Source organism: Pseudonaja textilis, chromosome 13 (assembly GCF_049901715.1).
Source record: "Pseudonaja textilis isolate UNSWEBS1 chromosome 13, rPseTex1.2, whole genome shotgun sequence".
NCBI lineage: Eukaryota > Metazoa > Chordata > Lepidosauria > Squamata > Elapidae > Pseudonaja > Pseudonaja textilis.
Genome location: NC_142002.1, coordinates 8,341,966 through 8,363,584, shown reverse-complemented (window position 1 = coordinate 8,363,584; position 21,619 = coordinate 8,341,966). Strand labels below are relative to the sequence as shown.

Sequence of the window (21,619 nt, the reverse complement as noted above, 5' to 3'; positions counted from 1 at the left end):
GACACTAAGAGCCAAGCCAGCCTGAAGGCAATTTTGCTTCAGTTTTCAGGGGTTTTTGTAAAGTACTTGAGCATGAAAAAGACTGATTTAATAACCAACTCAGGGTATTAACCATTATTTAATTCTACTGAAGCCAGAGATGCATTTCCTTCTTGTCATTAAAGCAGCAGCCCAGAATGGAAGGTGTGATGGAGGAGAAAGGTATGATCAATGCTTCAGAGAAATATGAAAGTTTCAAAGCTTCCATCACTCCCCTGTTCCTTCAAAGAGGACTTGGTTGTGAAATTGAAGAAAGCACTGCTAAAAATCTCTTTTCCCCGCTTCCTTTCTTTTCTGCCAACAAACTCCAAGACTACCATGATAACCAGCAAATCAAGAGGAGCATGAAAATAAGCCATGACCACAGCAGCATATCTTCTCCATCACAGCTTGGAAAGTCCAGACTGATCCCAAATCCTTCCTTAAAAACTCCTCTTGTTTCAAAACAGCAAGAGAAAAAAAAATAGACCATAAAGTAATTCCCCATCTAGTATAGCAGTTAGTGTTTACCATGGCCAACAAATACACAAAGAAGTTGACTAAACTCCCAGTAGTAGGTCTTTAGAGGCAATGATGCTGCCATGGAGGATCAGAGTCACCAGTTCCCATGATTAACAGCCATTTTTGAAGCCAACTGTGATGACCTGTAGTCTCTCAAAATAACCCCAAACCCAAAACATACATTAAAGTCTGGTAAAGCCTTCAACTTAACTTCACTGTTTAATTGGGCACAGTTTAAAGTCACAAAAGTAAATAATGAGGCAAAAAGAAAACCAAAACAAACCGCATTGACGAGAGTTCCAAAGCAAGCCAAGACAACTAATCATAAACTCCAGGAAAATAACCAAGGAGAGTCTATGGGAAAAACGCCAGCAAAGGTAAACCTCTTTCAAAGTAAATACTAAACTTTGACTACAGCAGTTACAAACTTATATATATAGCTCCCAGCTGCAAGCCACGAGGAGGATCATGGTAATCTCCTCTTGAGTAAACCTCTCTTTTCCCTGATTCTCTCCTCCCTGCATGACCTAGGATGGATAGGGGATGGGCCTGGATCCTCCTCTGACTGCTCAGCTGGCCTCTGCCCTTCCCCAGCCTCCTCCACCACCTCTGGAACCACACTCCCACTCCCTGTTGGCTGTTCCTCCACTTCCTCAGAGTCAGTCTCCACCAGGGGCATGACACCAACCAAGCTGGTAGCCAGCACCACATTGTCAAGAATAAATGTCATCTAACATACCAACCTCTCCAGAGCCACAAACACCATTTCTAATATTCATCTTAGGAGGGAAATGATAATAGCCTACATTACCGATTACTGTATTCTAAATGAAACATTAGGCATTGGTGGACATTTTCCACCAAAGAGGTAACATTAATCTTTTTCAGCTGGAATCATACTTTTAAAATTAATAATTAATTATCATCCCTGATCAGGATTCAAAACTAAAAATCAGCTGATCACCATATTACTGTTATCAATGTCATGGCTATGTAAATTTATTGAATTAAATCAATACATCAATTTACTGAAAACTAAATTGCTAGCGATGTAATTATTTGGGGGATTTAGTCCTGAGATTAAAGGACTAATAAAGTCCTGAGATTTTATGGTGGACTTCCCCCCACATTTACATACCATTCAAAATAACAATTTAAAAAAAGCTAAGAAGACAAAAAGACCCAAACATATCCTCTTCAGCACTCAATACCCAGATAAGCAGGGATTAATACCAGATCAACAATCATAAAGAAAACAATACCCTAATAAAAGAACTATCAAAGTAAAACCACATCTCCATCAACACTGGCAGGGCAAGCTACTGTATATAAACAGGGCAAAAACTTTATACTTCCTATCATTGGTGAGGTTACCTAGTTGCGAGAAAACAACCAAGTTCAGAGAGCACCAAGTATCCAACAGTTTAACTCCAAGCTAGAGATATTCTCTTCTATTGGTCTTCCATCCCCCTACTAACCCTACTAAATTTAGCATTTTGCAATCAACCAGAATTGGCTAGGTCCTGCCAACCTGTTAGACTTCAGAACCAAATCTCCCTGAATTCAGCAGGACTTTTCTTTTTAAGTATGTGTAAGATTGATCAGGAAAAAGGCACTTTTCAACTCACAGCATGTCATTTTACACAATGCAAAGTTTTATTTAAAAAATACTTTTAATTGCAGATAACCAATTAGAGCATAATCTCTTTTTTAACTTACATTTCAATAAAAGGAGGGGGAAACTCAATCATTATCTTGCTTTAAATTCAGTGTAGGACCGTTCCAGAGTAAATGTTTGACAGCACATCAAGAGAGAAGTTTTTGACATTGATCCTAGATAAAAGAATGTGGATGTTGTACAAGCTTTTTTTGCCTGTGAAATTCAGAAAGACTTTTTGTTCTATGAGTATTTATTCACATGTACATTCCAATGACTTTAAAGATGCTTTCTCTCAAATAAAGCTGCAGCCTTAATAAAGTAGCCTGATTTAAGGAACGTAGCTATTTTTTAAAAAACAAACAAACATTGTTATCTCAATTAGCTATTATTCAAGATTTCTTCTCTTATAATAACCATCTTTAACACAGAGGTCATTATAGAAAGAATCAGCATTTCCTGACTCAGGCAATGAATTTTAAGATAATTTACCAAACCACTCACAATTATATTTTTCCAGGTTAATCAGTCAATACAAAGCACTGTCTTCATTAAATACATTAAATCCACACACACTGCCACTCTGACTGAATTGCTGTAACATTTATGTTAATTTGCCAAATAACTGATTAATTGGTTAAAAGGTAGGCAATTAATTTACCATAAAATGGATTACTCAGTGAACAGTCTTTATAAATGCAAGCTTGGAGAACCTTCAAATGGTGCCTAATTCTGGATTCGAACCATACACAACAAGTATAAGATAAGGCTCTATAAAAAGGACAGATTTTTGAATGCCATTGAATTGCATCAAATTTTATGGTTGGTCACACAATCAGCCAGGTGTTAAGACCAGATTTGGCATTTTCATCTACCCATCAAGTCCTTCCCAAGGTCTTGGGATAGGCATATATTGAGGCTGGAGGTTTGTTCTTTGAGCTTGTGGGTTGGTTTCTGAACACTTCATTACCAGGATGGGTAACATCTTCAGTGGACTTTAGGGAGTGTCAGTGTTCTTCTGCTTATAAGGGCTTCAAGTGATCAGTAGGTCTTATGATGGGGAGGTCCCATCAGGTGAGGATTACATCAAGTGAGAGACTTGTGATGGGTCTTGTGATGGGTCAGGTGTGGGTCACGTCAAGTGGAGGGTCTTGTGATGGGTCTAGTGATGGGGAGGTCATGTCAGGTGAGGGTTATTGGGAAGTGAAGTTCTGGTTGGGGGTCTTATGTAGGTTGGTTAAGGGTCAGTGCTGTCACTGGTTGGCTGTGCAGTTTATTTGAATTTTGAGGGGTTCGTAGGCTAATTATAGGTCAATGTGTCTATTGATGGAATTGCTTGTGGAATGCCAGGCTTCAATAAACTCATATGTATGAAAGATGATAGCATGGCTGTGATTCTTGTATTGCTGCAATCAAATTGGGGCTGTTTGGTGTCAGTGTGACACTGAAGAGTAGAGGGTAGAGATTAGGGATCGTGGAGATTGACTGCCAGCTGGTGTTCACGGATTCTGGTTTTTAATTGACGTGATGTCAATAGGCAGATATTGTTGTTTTCCAGAGATAGAAAAGCAGATATCCACTCATAAGGAAGTCTGGCAAAAGCATGCCAAGTCACCCACCCTTCTTTCCTTGGAGGTGAGCATGGATAGCACCAAGAGCTGAGTGATATTCATCTACCAGGGTAAATCCAAGGGAAAGCAATGGTCTGGAATAAAATCTTTTCTTGGGTTCCCTAACAGGTTGTTATATACCCATTCACAGATTTCCATTTCCTATTTCCTACTGGTGTCAGCATTAGAGCCTTACATGCTCAATTCTCTGTGGACTGTAGTTGGGGCGGGGGGGGGGGAGACATCTTAATAGCCTCATTATAACGTAATCCTCTTGGCAATCACCTCTCAAGCTTCCTATTAGAAGAAGTGATTTGTGATGCCCAGTCAGCCTGCACAACTCTGCACATCATTCCCACTAACAGCAGGCAGCTCTTTCCCTGAGCATTCTCTCTCTCTCTACATGTCATATTGCATCCTCATCCCTTCTCACTTGTGATCACATGAATTGGTTCCCCTTCTCTTCCCTACATCACACTTTTTTATTATTATTAATTTATTTCCGTTCATAGACATCCCCCTTTCAAAGACATCCCCATTCATCTAAAACCGAATAGCTAACATCCTGGTTTCTTAGCTGGATAGATAATATCATCTCAAGATTAGAAACCCCATGAGATTCTCAAGGTATTGCCAGCTACCATTTTGACAGATCCCACTCTAATGCTCAATTGATGAGTGTTGAAATTGGAATTCACAGTTTAAAGTAGCAACATTATTCATATTTCAACAGCGCACCAAACCATATGTTGCTAAGAGTTGTTATGATTGCATTGCACTCATGTTGGAAGCACCAGGTTGAAGGGATTAGTTGGTGACATCACCGTTGCCTGGGGGACATCCACTTGGTGGGGGTCCTTTCCAGTGGTGGGCTGCTGCCTGGTCAGACCGGTTCATGCAAACTAGTAGTTGTGATCACTGGCTGGGCCCAGCCACCCACCCTTGCATTATCCTTTCCATATATAACTAACTTTCTGGCTCATTCCCTCCACCCACGCTGCCCAGCTGAGTTCTGCACCATGCCTGCTGTACTCACCAGAGCTGCCTGAATAGATTAGCTACATGTTTGAAGCTGCATTTCAGCCTTTTCAAGGCAAGCAACGAACCGGTTGTTAACGTAAGTGCAGCCCATTTCTGGTCCTTTCATATCCCTGGCAGAAGCTGGAGCAAAGGGCAGGAGTTCACCCTGCCCAGGGGTGGGATTCTACCGGCTCAGCCCAGTTTGGGCGAACCAGTAATTACAGCAACAATTTGGCCTTGTCCACTCACCCCTTCCCTATTTTGTCCTTTATGTCCAGTGTTTTCAGCTCAACTGATTGGCGCAGCACAGCGGATTGCCATGCCTCAGCTGATTTACTCACCAAGACTGTAGCAGAAGATAAGTTTTAGAGCCGAAAAAGCAGTGCTTTTGAAACACTGCATGCAGGCACAAAACATACACTCACCGGTTGAATCGCACCCGTGCCCCTGTCCCACAGCAGCACTCAGATCTCAGATGTGGTATTGCTAACCTCCAATCCAGCATCTTAAACACATGAGCCACCAGGTTCCCTAAGTCATTACTATGACACAACACTATGATAAATATTTAAATAAAATAACTCACTGGCCATTGATGACTCCATCTGGATTCAGCATGGGAATAATCTTGAAGATGAAGCATTGGCGCAGAAGATCAGCTAGTCGATCGTTACTGAGGAGGAACTCCAAAGTCCCCTTCATAACCCAGCTGGAATTGCTCTCACCAGGATGAACCCGCGCCGTGAGTACGATATAAGGACGGTCACCTTAGAAAGAAAGAAAACACACTTTTTATGCCCATAGAAGAGAATATTTGCAATGCAGCGGTTGAACGATGGGGCCCTTGGGGTTATCTAAGCTTGGTTGTTTTCTTGCAGACATTTTATTACCCTACTAGATAACATCATCATCCCAGAAGGGAGTGGGGTTTGCTCTTTGTTTATATACAAGTGGCTTGCCCTGTCATACTTTTTATAATTTTTTTCTCCTGCTTATGTAGTATAATGCTAATAGCAGTAATATCTAAGTACACTCTTGCTATTTTGTACAAACAAAAATAAGAAAATAAATAGCAATAATTCAAATTGAAAATGCAATGTGAAAAACGCACAGAAGGCTTATGTAAGAGTCTGGCAAGTAATGCACATTCAAAAGCCTCAGTTGCTGGTATAGCTCACTGTTCTGACAGCCAGTCCAAACTGTTCTCAGGATATCAGGGCTTTTCCAGATGTTTTTAACTTTGTGTCACAGGGTCCTTTGGTCAATACTCAATTCATTGGGTTCCAACACCCCAGAGGGCCCACTCCAGCCTCCCTGGCCTTCCACCATCCCCCACACTAGCAGAACCCTTGAGTAGTGGTCCCAGATTGTTATCAAATCCTGCCTACATCTACTGCTGCTCCTTACTATCAGGAGTAAGCTACAGTTCTCCTTAACTTCAGGTTACTTCCAGTTTCCTATATAAAGTAAGCAAAATCCACAACCCTTCTCACACCCAGAACCCTTCAATGCCAACTGCTCCACTGCCATCACACCACACAACTGCTTTGCTACAGAGCTTTTATAGTTGCTTTTTGATATCAGCTGAACTGGTTGGGGAGTGATCTTAAAAAGTAGGGCATCTTCAGTCCAGGTGCTGGTTAACCTCAGGCATTCTGCTCTTTCTCACTTTGCCTTTTATTTGTACTTATGCCAAATATGTCCTTTGTTTTCTCTTCTCATGACTGCTCTTATATGTACTGGAAATAATAATTGTGACTTGGTCTTTCTTACATGTAGAAATGGGTCCTTCTTCAACCTGGTACCCTTCAAACTCATTGCTTTACAATGCTCAACCAACTGCTAGGATGACTATCCCTAACATGACTGAGAATTTAGTGGTCTAACTTATCCAGACATCATCAACCTGAGAAACGCATCCTTTTGGGTAAGAATGAACCACATCAATTCCTCCCACGGGGTAGAATGGCATTTTAAAATGTTCATCATTATTCCACCCCTCTAAACTCCGTAAAAAAAGAAAAGTAACTGCAAATTTTAAAGGAATGGGTCCATCTTTCAAGAAATGCAATCTCCGAAGCAAGTTGAAATGGAAACAAAATAGCCCTCATAAAGCCATCATAAAAAACAATGATGAGAAAAATAGGTAATTGTCATCACAGCAGAAAATCCATTTTTGCTAAAGTTTTTGTTCGTGCTCTTTTTATTTCTTTTTCTCCATGGACATTGTCAAAACTAGGGTGTCAGGTTTGAAATGGCACAAATTATATTACCCGAAGATTCTCACCCCTCCCCCCAAATTTAGATATTTGTGTGACAGTTTTCACTGTTTGGGGAAGGGCTTTAAGTAAACAGAAACACACACATCATCATTATCATTATCATTATTATTATTATTATTATTATTATTATTATTATTATTATTATTATTATTATTATTGGCAGCAAACATATCCAACACATCTTGTTCCTTCTAATTTTCCCACAACATCCACTGTGTGTGGATTGGGCTGAAAGAGAATGACTTGGCCCAAAGTTATCCAGAAGCTTTCATGGCTGAGACATAACTAGAACTCAAGGTCTCCTGATATTTGGCCCAAAGTCACCCAGCTAACTTTCATGACTATGGCAGAGGTAGAATGCACCATCACCCAGCTGGCTTTTGTAGCTAAGACGGAACTAGAAACTCACCATCATTTGGTGATTGATCCAAAGTCACCCCGCTGGCTTTCATTGCTAAGACAAGACTAGAACTCACCATCTTCTGGTGATTAACCCAAAGTCACCTAGCTAACTTTCATGGCTAAGGCAGGACTAGAACTCATGGTCTCCCATTTTTTTAGCCCAGTGTCTTAACCATAGAGCAATCTAGTTAAAAGACTTCTCTAAAGTGGCTGTTAGAACCCATAAAAAATAGTGAGACTTCAGTATCTCCAATCCCTCACTTGGACATTTATGTACATCTTAGTTTTTATTTACTGTCTCATTTTAAACATCATTACACTACACTGCAAACATAATTCCAGGCTCTCCCTTGTTCAGATAATGAACAGCCACTTCTGATTCCAAATCCTTTACAAGGTTTGCCAATAATAAAGGGAAGAGAATGAAATATCTTCTTTCTGAAAATGATGTGCATTGACAATCTTGATCCATAGCTGGCAGCCTCTCTGACAATTATATGATTTGATTGGTGACACTCTGAGAGAGATTGCTTTCGTTCTGTGGAAAAATACAATTGATAGCACCAGCCTGCTTTCAAAGCTGTTTTTCTTTCTTTCTTATGCTTAGCCAGATCACTTCTCAGAGATGAAAAGCTCCATTTAGTTCCTTTGGAAGGTTTGGATGTAGCCAAGGTCAGTGCAAGAAATATACAGGTAGTGTGATGACCCGGGGTGTGTCACAAAGGCAACACAGACACAAAAGTAAGAACAGACCCTTTAATACCTCCAACTTTGCCCCCAATGTCCAGTTATCTTCGGCTGGAGAAAAAACTCTACCAAGAACAGTCTTTAAGTAGAGGAAATTCAATCCGACAACAAAGTACAAATAAATTGTAAATAAAAATCCACACAAACCATGCTGCAGCAATTAACTGGACAGGGCAGGATAAGGAATTGCAGACTTGAAAGGCCAACAAAACACACACAGTTGGGAAGACTCCAGGAAACCAGATAAGCCTCGACAAACAACGATAACTGACGGTTTGCTTCCAGCTTGCCTTTTTAAACACTGTTTTCCCAGCAGCAGCTAATAAAGGGAATCTGGGCCCTTTCCTCCCTCATAAGCCATGCAACCCACGTTGCTCTCTTCTTTGTTCCTCCCTGCATGCCCTAGGAGGAAGAGAGGGTGGGTATGGGTTTTCCTCTGAACTCCCTCTCCCTTGTTCTACCTCTTCCCTGCTCTGCCCAGCCAGACTATGCCCTTCCCCAGTTTCTTCCAGAACCACTGGAGCCACACTCCCACTACCTGTCAGCTCGACCTCCCCCTCAGAATCAGATTCCAACAGGGGCAGGACAGGCAAACGTTAATTGGTTTTATAAGGAAGACAACCTTGTTTGACTGCTGCAGGGGACCCCAAAGGTACTTTTCCAAAAGGCAATTGGAATTTCTTGGGGCAATTGGAATTTCTGGAGAACTGGTAGCAGAAATTTTGAGTAGTTTGGAGAAGCGGCAAATGCCACCTCTGACTGGCCCTGCCCCCATCTCTTCTTTGCCTCCCAAGTCCCAGCTGATTGTCTGGATCTTATTTTGTTGCCCTGCACAGGAGAACGGAGCTGGAAAGCAGGTTAGCAGGGTGGGGAGGGAATGAGATTTTGCAGTAACCTTCCTCTGCCATGCCCACCAAGCCACGCCCACAGAAGCAGTAGTAAAACATGTTGAAGCTTCTGTACAAGAAGCTTCTTCAATTCTGACTGAAGAAACTGAAATTAGAACTCTACGTTTCGCCAGACTTCATTTAACCTTTGCTGACCCTTTAGTGATAATGTAGTGAACCAAATTAAAGATAGATTTGGACCAGCAAAGAAGACCCCAGCACCTCTTTTAGCAAATGGTTTCCACTATCCAACTGATGTTAGCTTAGAAAGTTTTTCTCCCCAACATTACATCAGAACCTACCTATTTATCTATGACTAAACACCATTATTCTAAATTGGTTGACCATGGCCCCATTTTTATTTTGTAGGTACCCCTTCTTTCAAGTAGTATTTACTAAGCATTATCTTAAATCAATTTCCCCCTGTTGAGTAGATCTTTTCCAATGGTGTTGCTCAAAAGCACCACTTGGTTGACCTATGGTCCAAGCAGAGACATAATCTGTCTACTACAGTGGGTGTGTGATATAGTAGCAATAGCAACAGCACTTATATGCTGCTTTACAGCCCTCTAAGGGTTTAGAATCAGCCTGTTGCCCCCAACAATCTGGGTCCCCATTTTACCGACCTCAGAAGGATGGAAGGCTGAGTCAACCTGGAGCCTGGTGAAATTCAAACTGCTAAATTGCAGGCAGCCAGCAGGTAGCAGAAGTAGCCTGCAGTATTGCATTCTAACAGCTGCACCACCGTGGTTCATGGGATATGAAAGGACCACCCCCCAAATGGATGTCCCCTGGGCAACAGTGATGTTACCAACTAATCCTTTCAACCCAGTGCTCCTGACACAAGTGCAATGCAATCATAATGACTCTTAGCAAGTAAGCTTGAAGTTCTAACTATTCATATCAATAATATTAGTATAATAATTAGACCCCCCTATTTAAAAGGAATTGAGATGCCTATTTCCTACTTCCTAGTTCCAATGCCACTGACTGCTGACTCCCCTATTTTCTCCTCCCTTCCTGTTTTTTTTTTTTTTTGGCTTTGCTTTGCTTTGCTTTGTTTCTCCTACCATTATGATTTAGGGTCGGTCTCTGTTCTTATTGCTTGAATGAAACTTATAAGGCTACACACTCATGGTTAGGAATTGCACTCATGAGAACCCTAATGGACAACAGCTATAAATAGCACAAGGCCAGATAGAACACATTGCCTTTTTTTTGTTCTCATTCTCTCTAATAACCAATGACTATAGTTGTTAACCATTCTGATCTATTGTCACTATTCGGTAAAGCATAGCAACAGATTATCATCTTCATTTCTGATTTAAGAGATTAGTGCTAGCAACCCACCAATAATTTTGCCAATAATACTGCAACATCTGAGCCTGTGTTTTGCAGAAGTGAAAGAATAGAGGAGACAAATGGAATGGATGTGGGAAGTCTCCCATAGGGTCACAAGCTCTGTTCTGCTGGAGTAAATTCAAACATTATCCTATCCATAGGCTAAGTGAAATCAGCTTCTTCTCATTCCAAGAATCCCATGTTGCAAGTCACTTTCTCCCTGCCCCTATACTGTAATTAATTTGCTGGAACTGATTTTTTGGAAAGGATGCAATATCTCTCTCATCAAAAAAGAAAAATGCTGAGTATGTTGCTTTTTATTTCCCTTTCCAAATCCTTAGTATTTTCTGGTTTTTGATAGAAGGGAGGATTGGAATAAATATATATACTGCTATTATACAGCACCCCTATCATACTGATGTGTGTATCATTGCATCATGTGCAACATCCATAGGGTTCAATTGTGCATGGTTATCCTGTTGATCAATATTGCTTAAGTATGGTGCCCCTGATTTACAGCTGTCTAAAGTGTTTGTCAGCTCCTCCCTTGGCATTTGCAAGATTCTCGGCACATCTTTATTTACATGAATTGCTCAGAGCTCTTGATGACTCCTGGAAACACAGTTAATTGTAGTGATGGGTGATTAAAGCCCAGGGCTTTGTTGGAAAAGATGCCCAACAGCACAGATAAGCTGGGGTGATAAAGAGCCCTGAAAGAGTTCAAGAAGAGAGGAGGGAGAAAGCTCACCTGATCACTTTTTGACAAATGGGATGTTCAGTCACACACACACACACACACACACACACACACACACACACACCACAAGGCAGATGTTCTACAAACAGGCAAACCTAATCAATGCAGCCATATTCCAACAGGATCCCCAATATGCACTCAGAATATAAACTTAACAGAGTTGGAAGGGAACTTGGATGTCATCTGGTCACAGGAGACCTATACTATTTCTGATCGACGGTTGTCCAGTCTCTTCTTAAAAGCCACAAATGTTGGGGCACCCACAATTTCTGAAGGCAATTTGTCCCATTGGTTAGTTGTTCTCACTAACAGGAATTTACTTCTTAGTTCTTAGGTTGCTTCTCTCCTTGATTAGTTTCCACCCATTACTTCTTGTCCTGATTACAGGTGCTTTGGTAAAAAATTTGGCCCCTTCTTCTTTATGGCAGCCCTTCAAGTATTGGAAGGCTGCTATCATGTTATCATGCTACCATGACTTGTCTCAGGATTCCAGCAATCGCTCTACTTAAATCATGATTCTAGAGCCAAACTTCAAAAAACTTCAAAGGATTTATTAGAGGTGACATACTGGCACTGCCCTGTATTAAGCCAACTCTGGCCTACATAATTCACAGTCACCTGTGACCCTGTTTCCCCCCTCCCCCCTGGGTGTCTCATAAACCAGATTCTCCAATTGAGCCTGTTCACAGGCTGGGTGTCATCATTCACCTTCTCCAATTAAATATATTCACAGGCAAAAGCTCTGGTATTTTAGTTACAATCTTTTAAAGATAAGACTTGGAATGTACTTTCACTTTCAAACTGCTGCACTGCTCCTCCAGATTTCCTTCCTCCTCTCTTTTTTCATGGTAATGACTAAAACAGGTATAGGAATGTTTTATGAGTTGACCCACTGGTTCATTGTTCTAACTGTTAGGAATTTACTTCTTGGTTCTTAGGTTGCTTCTCTCCTGGGTTAGTTTCCAACCATTGTTTCTTGTCCTACTTTGGTAAATAAGTTGGCCCCTTCTTCGTGGCAGCCCTTCAAGTATCAGAAGGCTGCTATCATGTTATCATGCTACCATGACTTGCTTTTTCCAGCCCCCACCCCCACAAAAAGTAGCATCCTAAATGGATCAAACACCTGTCTGGTACTTCAAAAGGTGTAATATCCTATACAAGGTTTGACAACGGGTAGAGATCCTTCAAGGATCTCCACAAAGATCAACTCTTTAAAATTATTGGGTGGCTGTGTCACGCAGAGCTCTTATTGGATTCTGGGGAAGTTGCCAGGGAGCTCAGGTTGGCCATTTATCTCTACAGAAACCTCATGTGGCACATAACCTTCTCAGGGAACATAAATAATGAAAAGGGGGGAGCAGAGGAACCATTTTTTCTGCTACATAAACCCTCATCCAACATATCATGTCTTGTTACACTGCACTGCATTCTGACATACTCAAATGGAATGCAGCAATGCTAACAGATGCCAGTTAGGGGGGGGAAAGGCAAGGGAGGGGGAGGAGGGTGGGCATTACAATTTTTGGCTTTTCCCTGATTCAAAAGAGAAGGAAATAAAATCTAACATGGACAGGATTGATACCAGCAGGACAGCACCCATAATAAGTCCACTAATAAGTCCAGCTAATATATTCAGACACATAATAAACATACATTCAGATTAGCCAAGGTTCTCTGGAATCTGTATGACAAGGGCATTTCCAATCCTGCTTGGGTTTTTTTTTTTTTTTTTACTACAAATGCTAAGTTAAACTGTAAATTTCAGGAAACTACTTTTTACACCCGAATTATGCTATTTCCTCTTATATGCAGTAGAATAGGATTAATAATGCCTGAAGTGGTAGCCCTAGTATTTTTGTTTGGAAGATAAGCAGCAAACAATGTTTTGAATGCTCTTCTATATGAAGAGGCTATCTTCTTTTCCTCATAGGCAGGATTTACACTTTAAAATTATTTAATGTAGAATTTGAAATTCCTTACTGAGGTACTACTTTGATCGGGACAATTCAAGATCACAGAAGGAAAGTCAAGAATTTCTGAACTGGAAAACTTGGTAAATTAAATAATGGGAGGGAAAAAATAGAAGGGAGTCAGATCAGTGCCCACAAGCCACATCTGTATTTTGCTCTGCAAATAGGAAAAGAGACTTTTTAGGAGTGTTTCTGAAAGCAAGAGAGATGGGAAACTCTAGCTCATCACCCAAGATTAAATAAAGTAAATGATAATTTTTTTCAAAATGGTGAAATGCTCCCCTTTAGGAATTCGCAGAAATGAGAGATTATTTTTCAAGAAATGAAGTGAGATACTTTATTGCCACTTGGAAAATGGCTATTGCTTGCTTATGTGGCTTTCATCTTTTTAAAGTGGTAATTTTAAAAAATGTTACGAATCACTGTTGCCCTCAAGATTCAGAAGAGAAGCAGGTAGTCCATCATGCATGGAATGTGTCTGTCTTATTCAGGCCTTACCTGAATGAGTCCAGTGGCATTTGGTCACCACCACCAGAAATGGCGCTGTTTGAGATGAACCATGGAGAACTAGGTTGACCTAGTTAACATTAAGGTAGAAATCAGGAGACTGTGAGTTCTGGTCCTACAAAACTGCCACCAAAGAAGTTTCCATTGAGTTATCCATGAAAGAGGGTCTAGACAAATGTCAACCTTGATATCAACCTTGTGATTTCATGGACACATCCAGATCTGGAATTTCTTGTAGAATATTAAACACATCCAACCCTGCTTAGCTTCCTATCATCTAGGATGCTACTTCAACTTCCCAATCTACCCTAGAAGTCCAGAATTTCTTGTAGAATATTAAGCACACCCAACCCTGCTTAGTTTCCTAACATCTAGGATGCTACTTCAACTTCCCAATCTACCCTAGAACTCCAGAATTTCTTGTAGAATATTAAACACATCCAACTGTGCTTAGCTTCCAAGACCAGACAAGATTGACCAGAAGCTGCAACCTGCTGAGTGTATTTTTAAATTCAATATTCCTTTCATCACAAATTTTCAAGGGCTTCTGATTTCTTCCTCTGACAGTTTTCATCCATGCTTTCTCTCTCCTTCCTAATCTTGCTTCAAAGCATCTATGTACAGGCATAGTTTGTACCAGGAAAAAAAATCCAACACCCTCCTTGTTTCATTCTTACACTATATATCTGCCTCTATAATACACACCAAAACCTTTGCTAGCATTGCACATAGTAAATAAGAGCATTACAAAAGTTAAATTGCTTTTTGCCCATGAACTGCCTTGTTCTCCATTTTCATATCCTAGTGGGGTTGTTTCACGAGCTGTGTTGCCTGGCAACCTCCTTTTGTGCTAGCGTGGTATGAATGGTCTAATCTTTTGAAAGAGAAAGGAACTGAAAAGACCAGGCCATAAAGAGAAGAGTTCCAGACATTGGGACATGATGCCTTTACTCACTGTTAAGCGTGTGACCCAAGAGAATTGATGATTTCATGTAAAGACACAGTTACTAGAACAATAAAGCAATGGTTGATGTAACACTGAGCATAGACTAGTACTTCCTGTACAAGTTTCAGATACAGATACAGATAATCAGAGTTGGAAGGGACCTTATAGGTCATCTAGTCCAACCCCCCCACCCAAGCAGGAGACCCTACACCATTTCTGACAAATGGCAGTCCAATCTCTTCTTGAAGGTCTCAAGTGATGGCACTCCCACAACTTCCGAGGGCAACTTCTGTTCCATTGGTTGATTGTTCTCACTGTCAGAAAGTTTCTCCTTCAATCTTATCTGTCTGGTATTCGAGAGACTGACACAAAGAGGAGGGGGTCAATTTATTTTCCAAAGCACCAGAGGGCAAGACAAGAAACAAGGGATGGAAACTAATCAAGGAGAAAAGCAACCTGGCATTAAGGAGAAACTTCCCTACATTGAGGACAATTAACCAATGGAACACCTTCCCTCCAGAAGTTGAAGGTGCTTCATCACTGGATGTTTTTAAGAAGAGACTGGACAGTTATTTGTCTGAAATGGTATAGGGATCTCCTGCTCGAGCAGGGCCTGGACTAGAAGACCTCCAAGGTCCCTTCCAGCTCTATTCTGATTCTAATTTACCATATTCTGAAGCAGCTGTCAGCCACATATCATGGCACATTTGCACTGTATGAACACCACTAATAGAGAGAAATGTTAAGAATTAGAAACAAGACATATCAGGGCAACTAGGTGGGCAAGACTAATAAACAGGGAATGAGCAAATGGTTATTACTCTGGAAATCATCAGGACTCTTAAAGAGAAGCTCTTAAAGCCAAGTATTCAAAGCACCACCTAAGTCTCCCTGGCACCCTCAAAGAGGTTCCACCAAAGTTTTGACTCCTGAGCAAGCCCTTGTTATGGGATGGCCTTTTATCATTTAGAATCTGTTGTTTAGATCACAGTGGAATGAAACAGAATGAGCAAGTGTAGAAAATCACAAGGTCACAAGGAGAGTTCTTACTAATAGGGACATTTTAAATACCTGATCAAAAGGAATGTGATGGCTCAGTGGCTAAGACGCTGAGCTTGTCAATCAGAAAGGTCGGCAGTTCAGCGGTCTGAATCCCTAGCACCACGTAATGGAGTGAACTCTCATTACTTGTCCCAGCTTCTGCCAACCTAGCAGTTTGAAAGCATGTAAAAATGCAAGTAGAAAAATAGGGACCACTTTGTTGGGAAGGTCACAGCATTCCATGTGCCTTTGGCATTTAGTCATGCCAGCCACATGACCATGGAGACGTCTTTGGACAGCACTGGCTCTTTGGCTTTGTAATGGAGATGAGCCTAGAGCCAGAAATGACTAGCATGTATGTGCAAGGGGAACCTTTACCTTTTAAGTACCTGATCATCTCAAAGTTTGGGCCTGGCCTCCTAATTTAAGAACTCGGGTTGGCAACAATACTTACACTGCTATTCAACAGCCAATAACCAGATTTTTATATTCATATTCAACAGTCAGTTATCATTACATATTTCAATGGATAGTCTGTTGGTATGCATGGGAATATACTTCATTTCATTGTGGAGTGCTGCTGCCTACTTAAGACTGGCATCATTAAGTAGGTCAACAATAGCCAGGAGCATAATGAACAAAACAGGGAAAATCATCTTGCCACTAGTGTCTTTATTCAGACAGAGTCAAACCCTCTTCAGAGATACCATGTCTATCATATTATCTCAAGTAGAATTTTGTAATAGGAGTCTGGAGGGATTCCATCCATATCCTCCTTTTTTCTCAAGTTGATGTCTCCATCCATTTAGACTCAACAATGGTAGTTCTCAGCTATTAGTTCTCAGATATTAGGTGAGACAAAGCACTGGAACTGAGAACAGAAGACAACAGATGGTAGCATCCTATGCCTGCTTCTGCCTACACTTGCCATGCTCTTGTTATTTCCTAACACCAAAGTCATTCTTGTAAATTCAGACAATGCTAAATTGGAGTCGAAGCAGCAGAAATATCCATCATGCACCATTGCCATAATATCTATTTCAAAGTCTGAATTTATTCTGAAGCAGGAAGCAATTTGAGTTCCTCTTAAGTATTTTGTGTTGAGTGCTGACTTTCTTCTATATGTTTTGAAAATAGGGTCTGGGATAGGTGCATCATATAATTTTCTGTAAATTGCTTTGCAGAGGTGGAGGTAGGTTTCCCAAGATGTGATTTCTGAGGAGAAAGGGTTCGAGAAACTCATATCTTGGGATGAGCCCTACTAGTGGTGAATTAAATGAAGCCATGACCTTTTCACACCATTTTATGTTCCCTGAGCGAAATATGACAATGGCAGCCTCCCCAATCTAAGGTTCCTTCTACAGTCATCTGAGCAGGGACTGAAAGTGGAGCAAGTTATGCTCAACCATATTTATTGAGTACTGGCTGGAGCTCACCAGAAGAAAAAATAATCTTCTTAATAATTGTTCAAAACTCACTTGGTATCTAAGTAGTGGGGTCTCAAAACACCAGCATCACTGTTGAAAATCCAACACAGGATTCATCCTGTTGACTTTCCTTAGAGCTGGGATTGTAATGGAGGCCATGCAGATTGCACATTACTGAAGTAACACTTGCAGAGTGAGAGATAGGACACACAGACACACACACACACACGCACGCGCACACACACAGAGCTGTATTTCCATTAAATAGGCTTGTGAACACCACAATGTTCTCTACTCCTGTGACATTATTTAAAAAGCAATTTTTATCGAGTTGTTTTTATGTGAAAAAGAATATAATCATCGTATGGATTTGTAGAATAAATGTATGTATTTGCATAAGACCTTACTATACAGTGCTATACTGGGAGACCAGGAGTTCTAATCCTGCTTTAGGCATAAAGACAGCTGCTTGTTTTGGGGGAAAGTCACTCATTCTCATCCCAAGGTAGAAGAAAATGAAAAACTTTCTGAAAATTTTCTGAGAACACTTCCAAAAACAACCTCAGGAACTTGTCCTGGCACTTGCCAGGAGTCAAAGTTGATTTGAAGCCACAAAATTATAACTTATGTGCACAACGTTACTCATTATACTTAGCAGTTAACCTAGATTCACTGAGAAATCTCTTTGTACCAATTCCCCTGATATTGTTTTTGTTACACTTATTGCCTGTTTTCAGTGCATCATTCAAAAAGTGAAGCTTTAACCATTTAAACAAAGATGTATTTTTATTTTTACTTGGAAGAGAACGGTTCTTGTCAAACCCATTCAGTTCCATCATCCACGCGGCCACTGAATCTCTGTGGACTGTTGTCAGTTCAAGATTTAAATAGACTATCCACAAAGGACTCAGTCCCTCTTGGACCCATTCTGGTGGCAGGCAGGAATCTTAAACTTGACAGGTAGTCCATGAGCATCTTCAAATGCCAGCTTGCAATGACTCCTCCAAACCAGTGGTGGGATTCAAATATTTTTACTACCGGTTCAGTGGGCATGACTTGGTGGGCGCGTTTTGCACACGTGCACACACTTTGTGTGCACATGCATGCCAAATGCATACTTTGCGCAGGCGCAGAGGCATTTGCGCAGGTGCAGAAGCATTCTAACTCACCTCCTGCAAGCCTGAACAATCCTGGCCTCAGCAGCTGCCGCGTGGCACTCTTCTGTGCCACACAAAGCAGCTGCGCTTCCAATTCAGAGGATAAAGATGACTATGGAAACCCAGGTGGGTGGGTGGGCCCAACAGCAGAGCGGTGGAGAGAACCAGTTCAGTCTCTGCTGCTCATCGCTGCTACTGGCTCTGCAGAACCAGGCCAAACCGGTAGTATACCACTACTGCTCCAAACCTACTCAGCATTTTGACTGGGCTTTTATTCAGAAGGTAGATGAAGTGTTCTGAGATACCTAAGTTTTTCTCTCTCCATCATGCTTTCTCTGGGAGCTTATATGTGAGCCAGGAAGTGAAGTGCTTAGGACTGGAATAACTTAAGTCTGTCCTCAACCTTTACTTGCTGAGCAATTCTCAGCCCAAAATAATTCATAAGAGATGGTTATTGTGGGGATACAATGAAGGGAATTCTCCATGTAATCTGCCTCAAGATATTGGAGGAGAAGCAGCATATTAATCCAAAAAATAAAATAAATAAAAAATTAAATTAAATAAATTTTAAAAAGTAAAATAATACATTTAAGGAGGTCATATCACCACCAGGTACATAACACTGGACTGTGACTGAATATATGGCAGAGGCATTTATTTCAAATAATTGAAGAAGGTCTAATGATGGGGTTTAAAAGACCAGAAGATATACATGGACTTTTTCTGAATGAAGAAAAAACTGAACTGATGAATTGTGGATTTAGAATTAGAAAGGGTTAAAGAAAGACAGGAAAGAATAAGTTGACAGTTACTTGAAAGAAAGAATTATGGGAATCAAAATTCTGTTTTCCTTTCTTTTTTTCCACCTTTCCTTTTTTTCCCCTTTTCCTTTTGATACTTTCTTTGTACTGTAAAATTCTAATTCAATGTATTCAAAACAAAACAACAACAGGGAACAAAATTAACACCTTCTCTAGGCTTCTGTTCTTATGACTTCACTCTCATATGCCTTTAAAACTCTTCTCTAGGCTGGGATAAAGTCCAGGAAAATTGAAATATAGTTAACCTAAGACTTAATCAAGGCTTACAAGTCAGCCAATATCCAAACAAATCAGAACCCTCCCTTGCAGTTCCCGGGATCCACAGATCTCTATCTCCATCTAGTGATCTAGTATTAGGCATGCAAGAGGGGCTGAATTTAAGAACATATGTTTAATTTGCATAAAATAATCCAGTTTGTAGCTGGTAAAAAAACACAAGACCCCAGGTTTCTGGTTGTGAAGTGGTGAGGTCAATATTTGGAAGGGCTAGCTGAAAACAAATTGTTCAATTTTACAAGAGGTTTATTGTTTTTTTCTCCCCTGTTCAGCGGCCATGCTAAATGTTGGCTATTTAAAAAAAAACAATAGAACAAAGAGTTATCTGAAACTCTCTGGGGACTGGAAATGTTAATAATTCAAAGGAATAAAATCTAGAATCTTTACTAACTGCAATAGCATTGCTTAAAAAAAAACCAGGAGAGGCTATGCCCTCTCTTTTTCGTAAGCATGCATCCATGTGCATGCATGCTCGCAAACACCAATTTGAAGCTCACGTATAATTGCTCCTTTGGAGCACTTCATATATTCTATGTCAGACATGCATCTGTTGCTTGGCAAGAACACCTTCATGGGAGAGTTACTTTCAGGAGACTGTTTGAAAATGACTGCAAATGATCCTTTAGTTTAGTTCTATTTGGCAGGGGTACAATTGCTTTTTGGAGTTTGCTTTCTCTATTCCTTTCTCAGTGTTAAAATCAGCATAGCCCGAGTGGTACATTTCTGTTAATCCTCATTCCCAACACTACAAACAGGAGCCAAGCACTTCGTCAGTAGAGCTGTACTAAACCTGTTTGCAAAGTTAACGGAAGGGGAAGAGAGTAAAAAGATGGAAGGCTGGAATTAAAGAGAACCTTGTTAAGGTCTTATACATTTAAGACAGAGTGAGAATTTCTCCATGCGGTTATTAGGAGTCAAAACCAACTCAAAAGCACCTAATGGTTTAAGGACTATTTTGAGTATAGGATTTCATGTCAGGAGGAGTCAAGAGGGAGACCAACTAACCACTCTTGACTTGTGACCAGTCTCATTCCTTCTAGCTTAGTCTCTACCAGAGATGGCATTCAGCAGGTTCTGACCAGTTCTGGAGAATTGGTAGCAGAAATTTTGAGTAGTTAGGAGAACTGGCAAATACCACCTCTGACTGGCCCCACCCCCATCTCTTCTCTGCCTCCTGGGTCCCAGATGATTGGGTGGGTCTCCTTTTGTTGCCCTTCACAGGAGAACGGGGCTGAAAAGCAGGTTAGTGGGGTGGGGAGAGAATGGGGATTTTACAGTATCCTTCCCCTGCCATGCCCACCAAGCCAGGCCCACCAAGCCACACCACACCCACCAAACCATGCCCACAGAACCAGTAGTAAAAAAATTGAATCCCACCACTGGTCTCTACTCCTCAACATGCCATCCAGAGACAAGAAAAGAATCTGGAGCAGTCCCAAAAATCATAGTGATGCCCATAAATTAAATTAAGAAGAAAAACAGAGCAACAACAGCTCCTATCTCCCCACCACAGAGACAATATAAACCATGAATTGTTCTCTTTCTTCTCCAAAAGATATTATGACATGGAAGCCAGTGACAAGACTGGATGCCTCCCTGACTATCTGAAACCAGAATAACAGAGTTGGAAGATAACTCCCTGAAACCAGAATAATCCAACCCCTCACCCAAGCAGGATACCCTACACCATTTCTGACAGATGGCAGTCCAGTCTCTTCTTGAAAGCTTCCAGTGGGGAAGCTCCCATAACCAAATCTTGCATTCCCTCCAATTACATTATTCAATGTTTCTGTGATGCCTGCTTATTGTCAGCAACAGTTTTGTTCCTTGGTTATTTTTGTTTTTAAACCAAGTCATTCCAATTTTGCTTGTACAAGGACTACCATGTTTGGGTTGCAAAACTGTAGTTGAACACTAGATGGCAACTAAGTTGGAGTTATCTGTATTCTCTTGCTGCCCTGTAATGGCCACCTTTAGGAATTGATTGGTTGATGATATAATCCTATTTATACAATGTTCAGCATGTTTCCTGCATCAAAATGGGTAGAAAATTGTGACATTTGATTTTAATTATTTGCAAGCAGAAAGAGTTTCAAGGGTATGTGTAGTCCTTGACTTACAGCCATTTGTTTAGTGACCATTCAAAATTACAACAGCATCGAAAAAAGTACCATAACTTGCAACTGGTTTACAAGCATCATAGCATCCCTCTGGTCAGGTGATCAAACTTC

General features: G+C 40.8%; 1 protein-coding gene across 2 annotated transcripts in view; it reads right to left on the bottom strand.

Annotated features, from left to right (window-relative positions):
* The window catches only part of AGBL1 (AGBL carboxypeptidase 1), a 508,769-nt gene that overhangs the window by 305,133 nt on the left and 182,017 nt on the right, over positions 1-21,619 (bottom strand). For both annotated transcript variants that reach the window (XM_087941340.1, XM_087941342.1), the window contains exon 18: positions 5,414-5,594. In XM_087941340.1, coding sequence (XP_087797466.1) covers positions 5,414-5,594 — 181 coding nt within the window. The remainder of the gene's footprint in view (positions 1-5,413; positions 5,595-21,619) is intronic.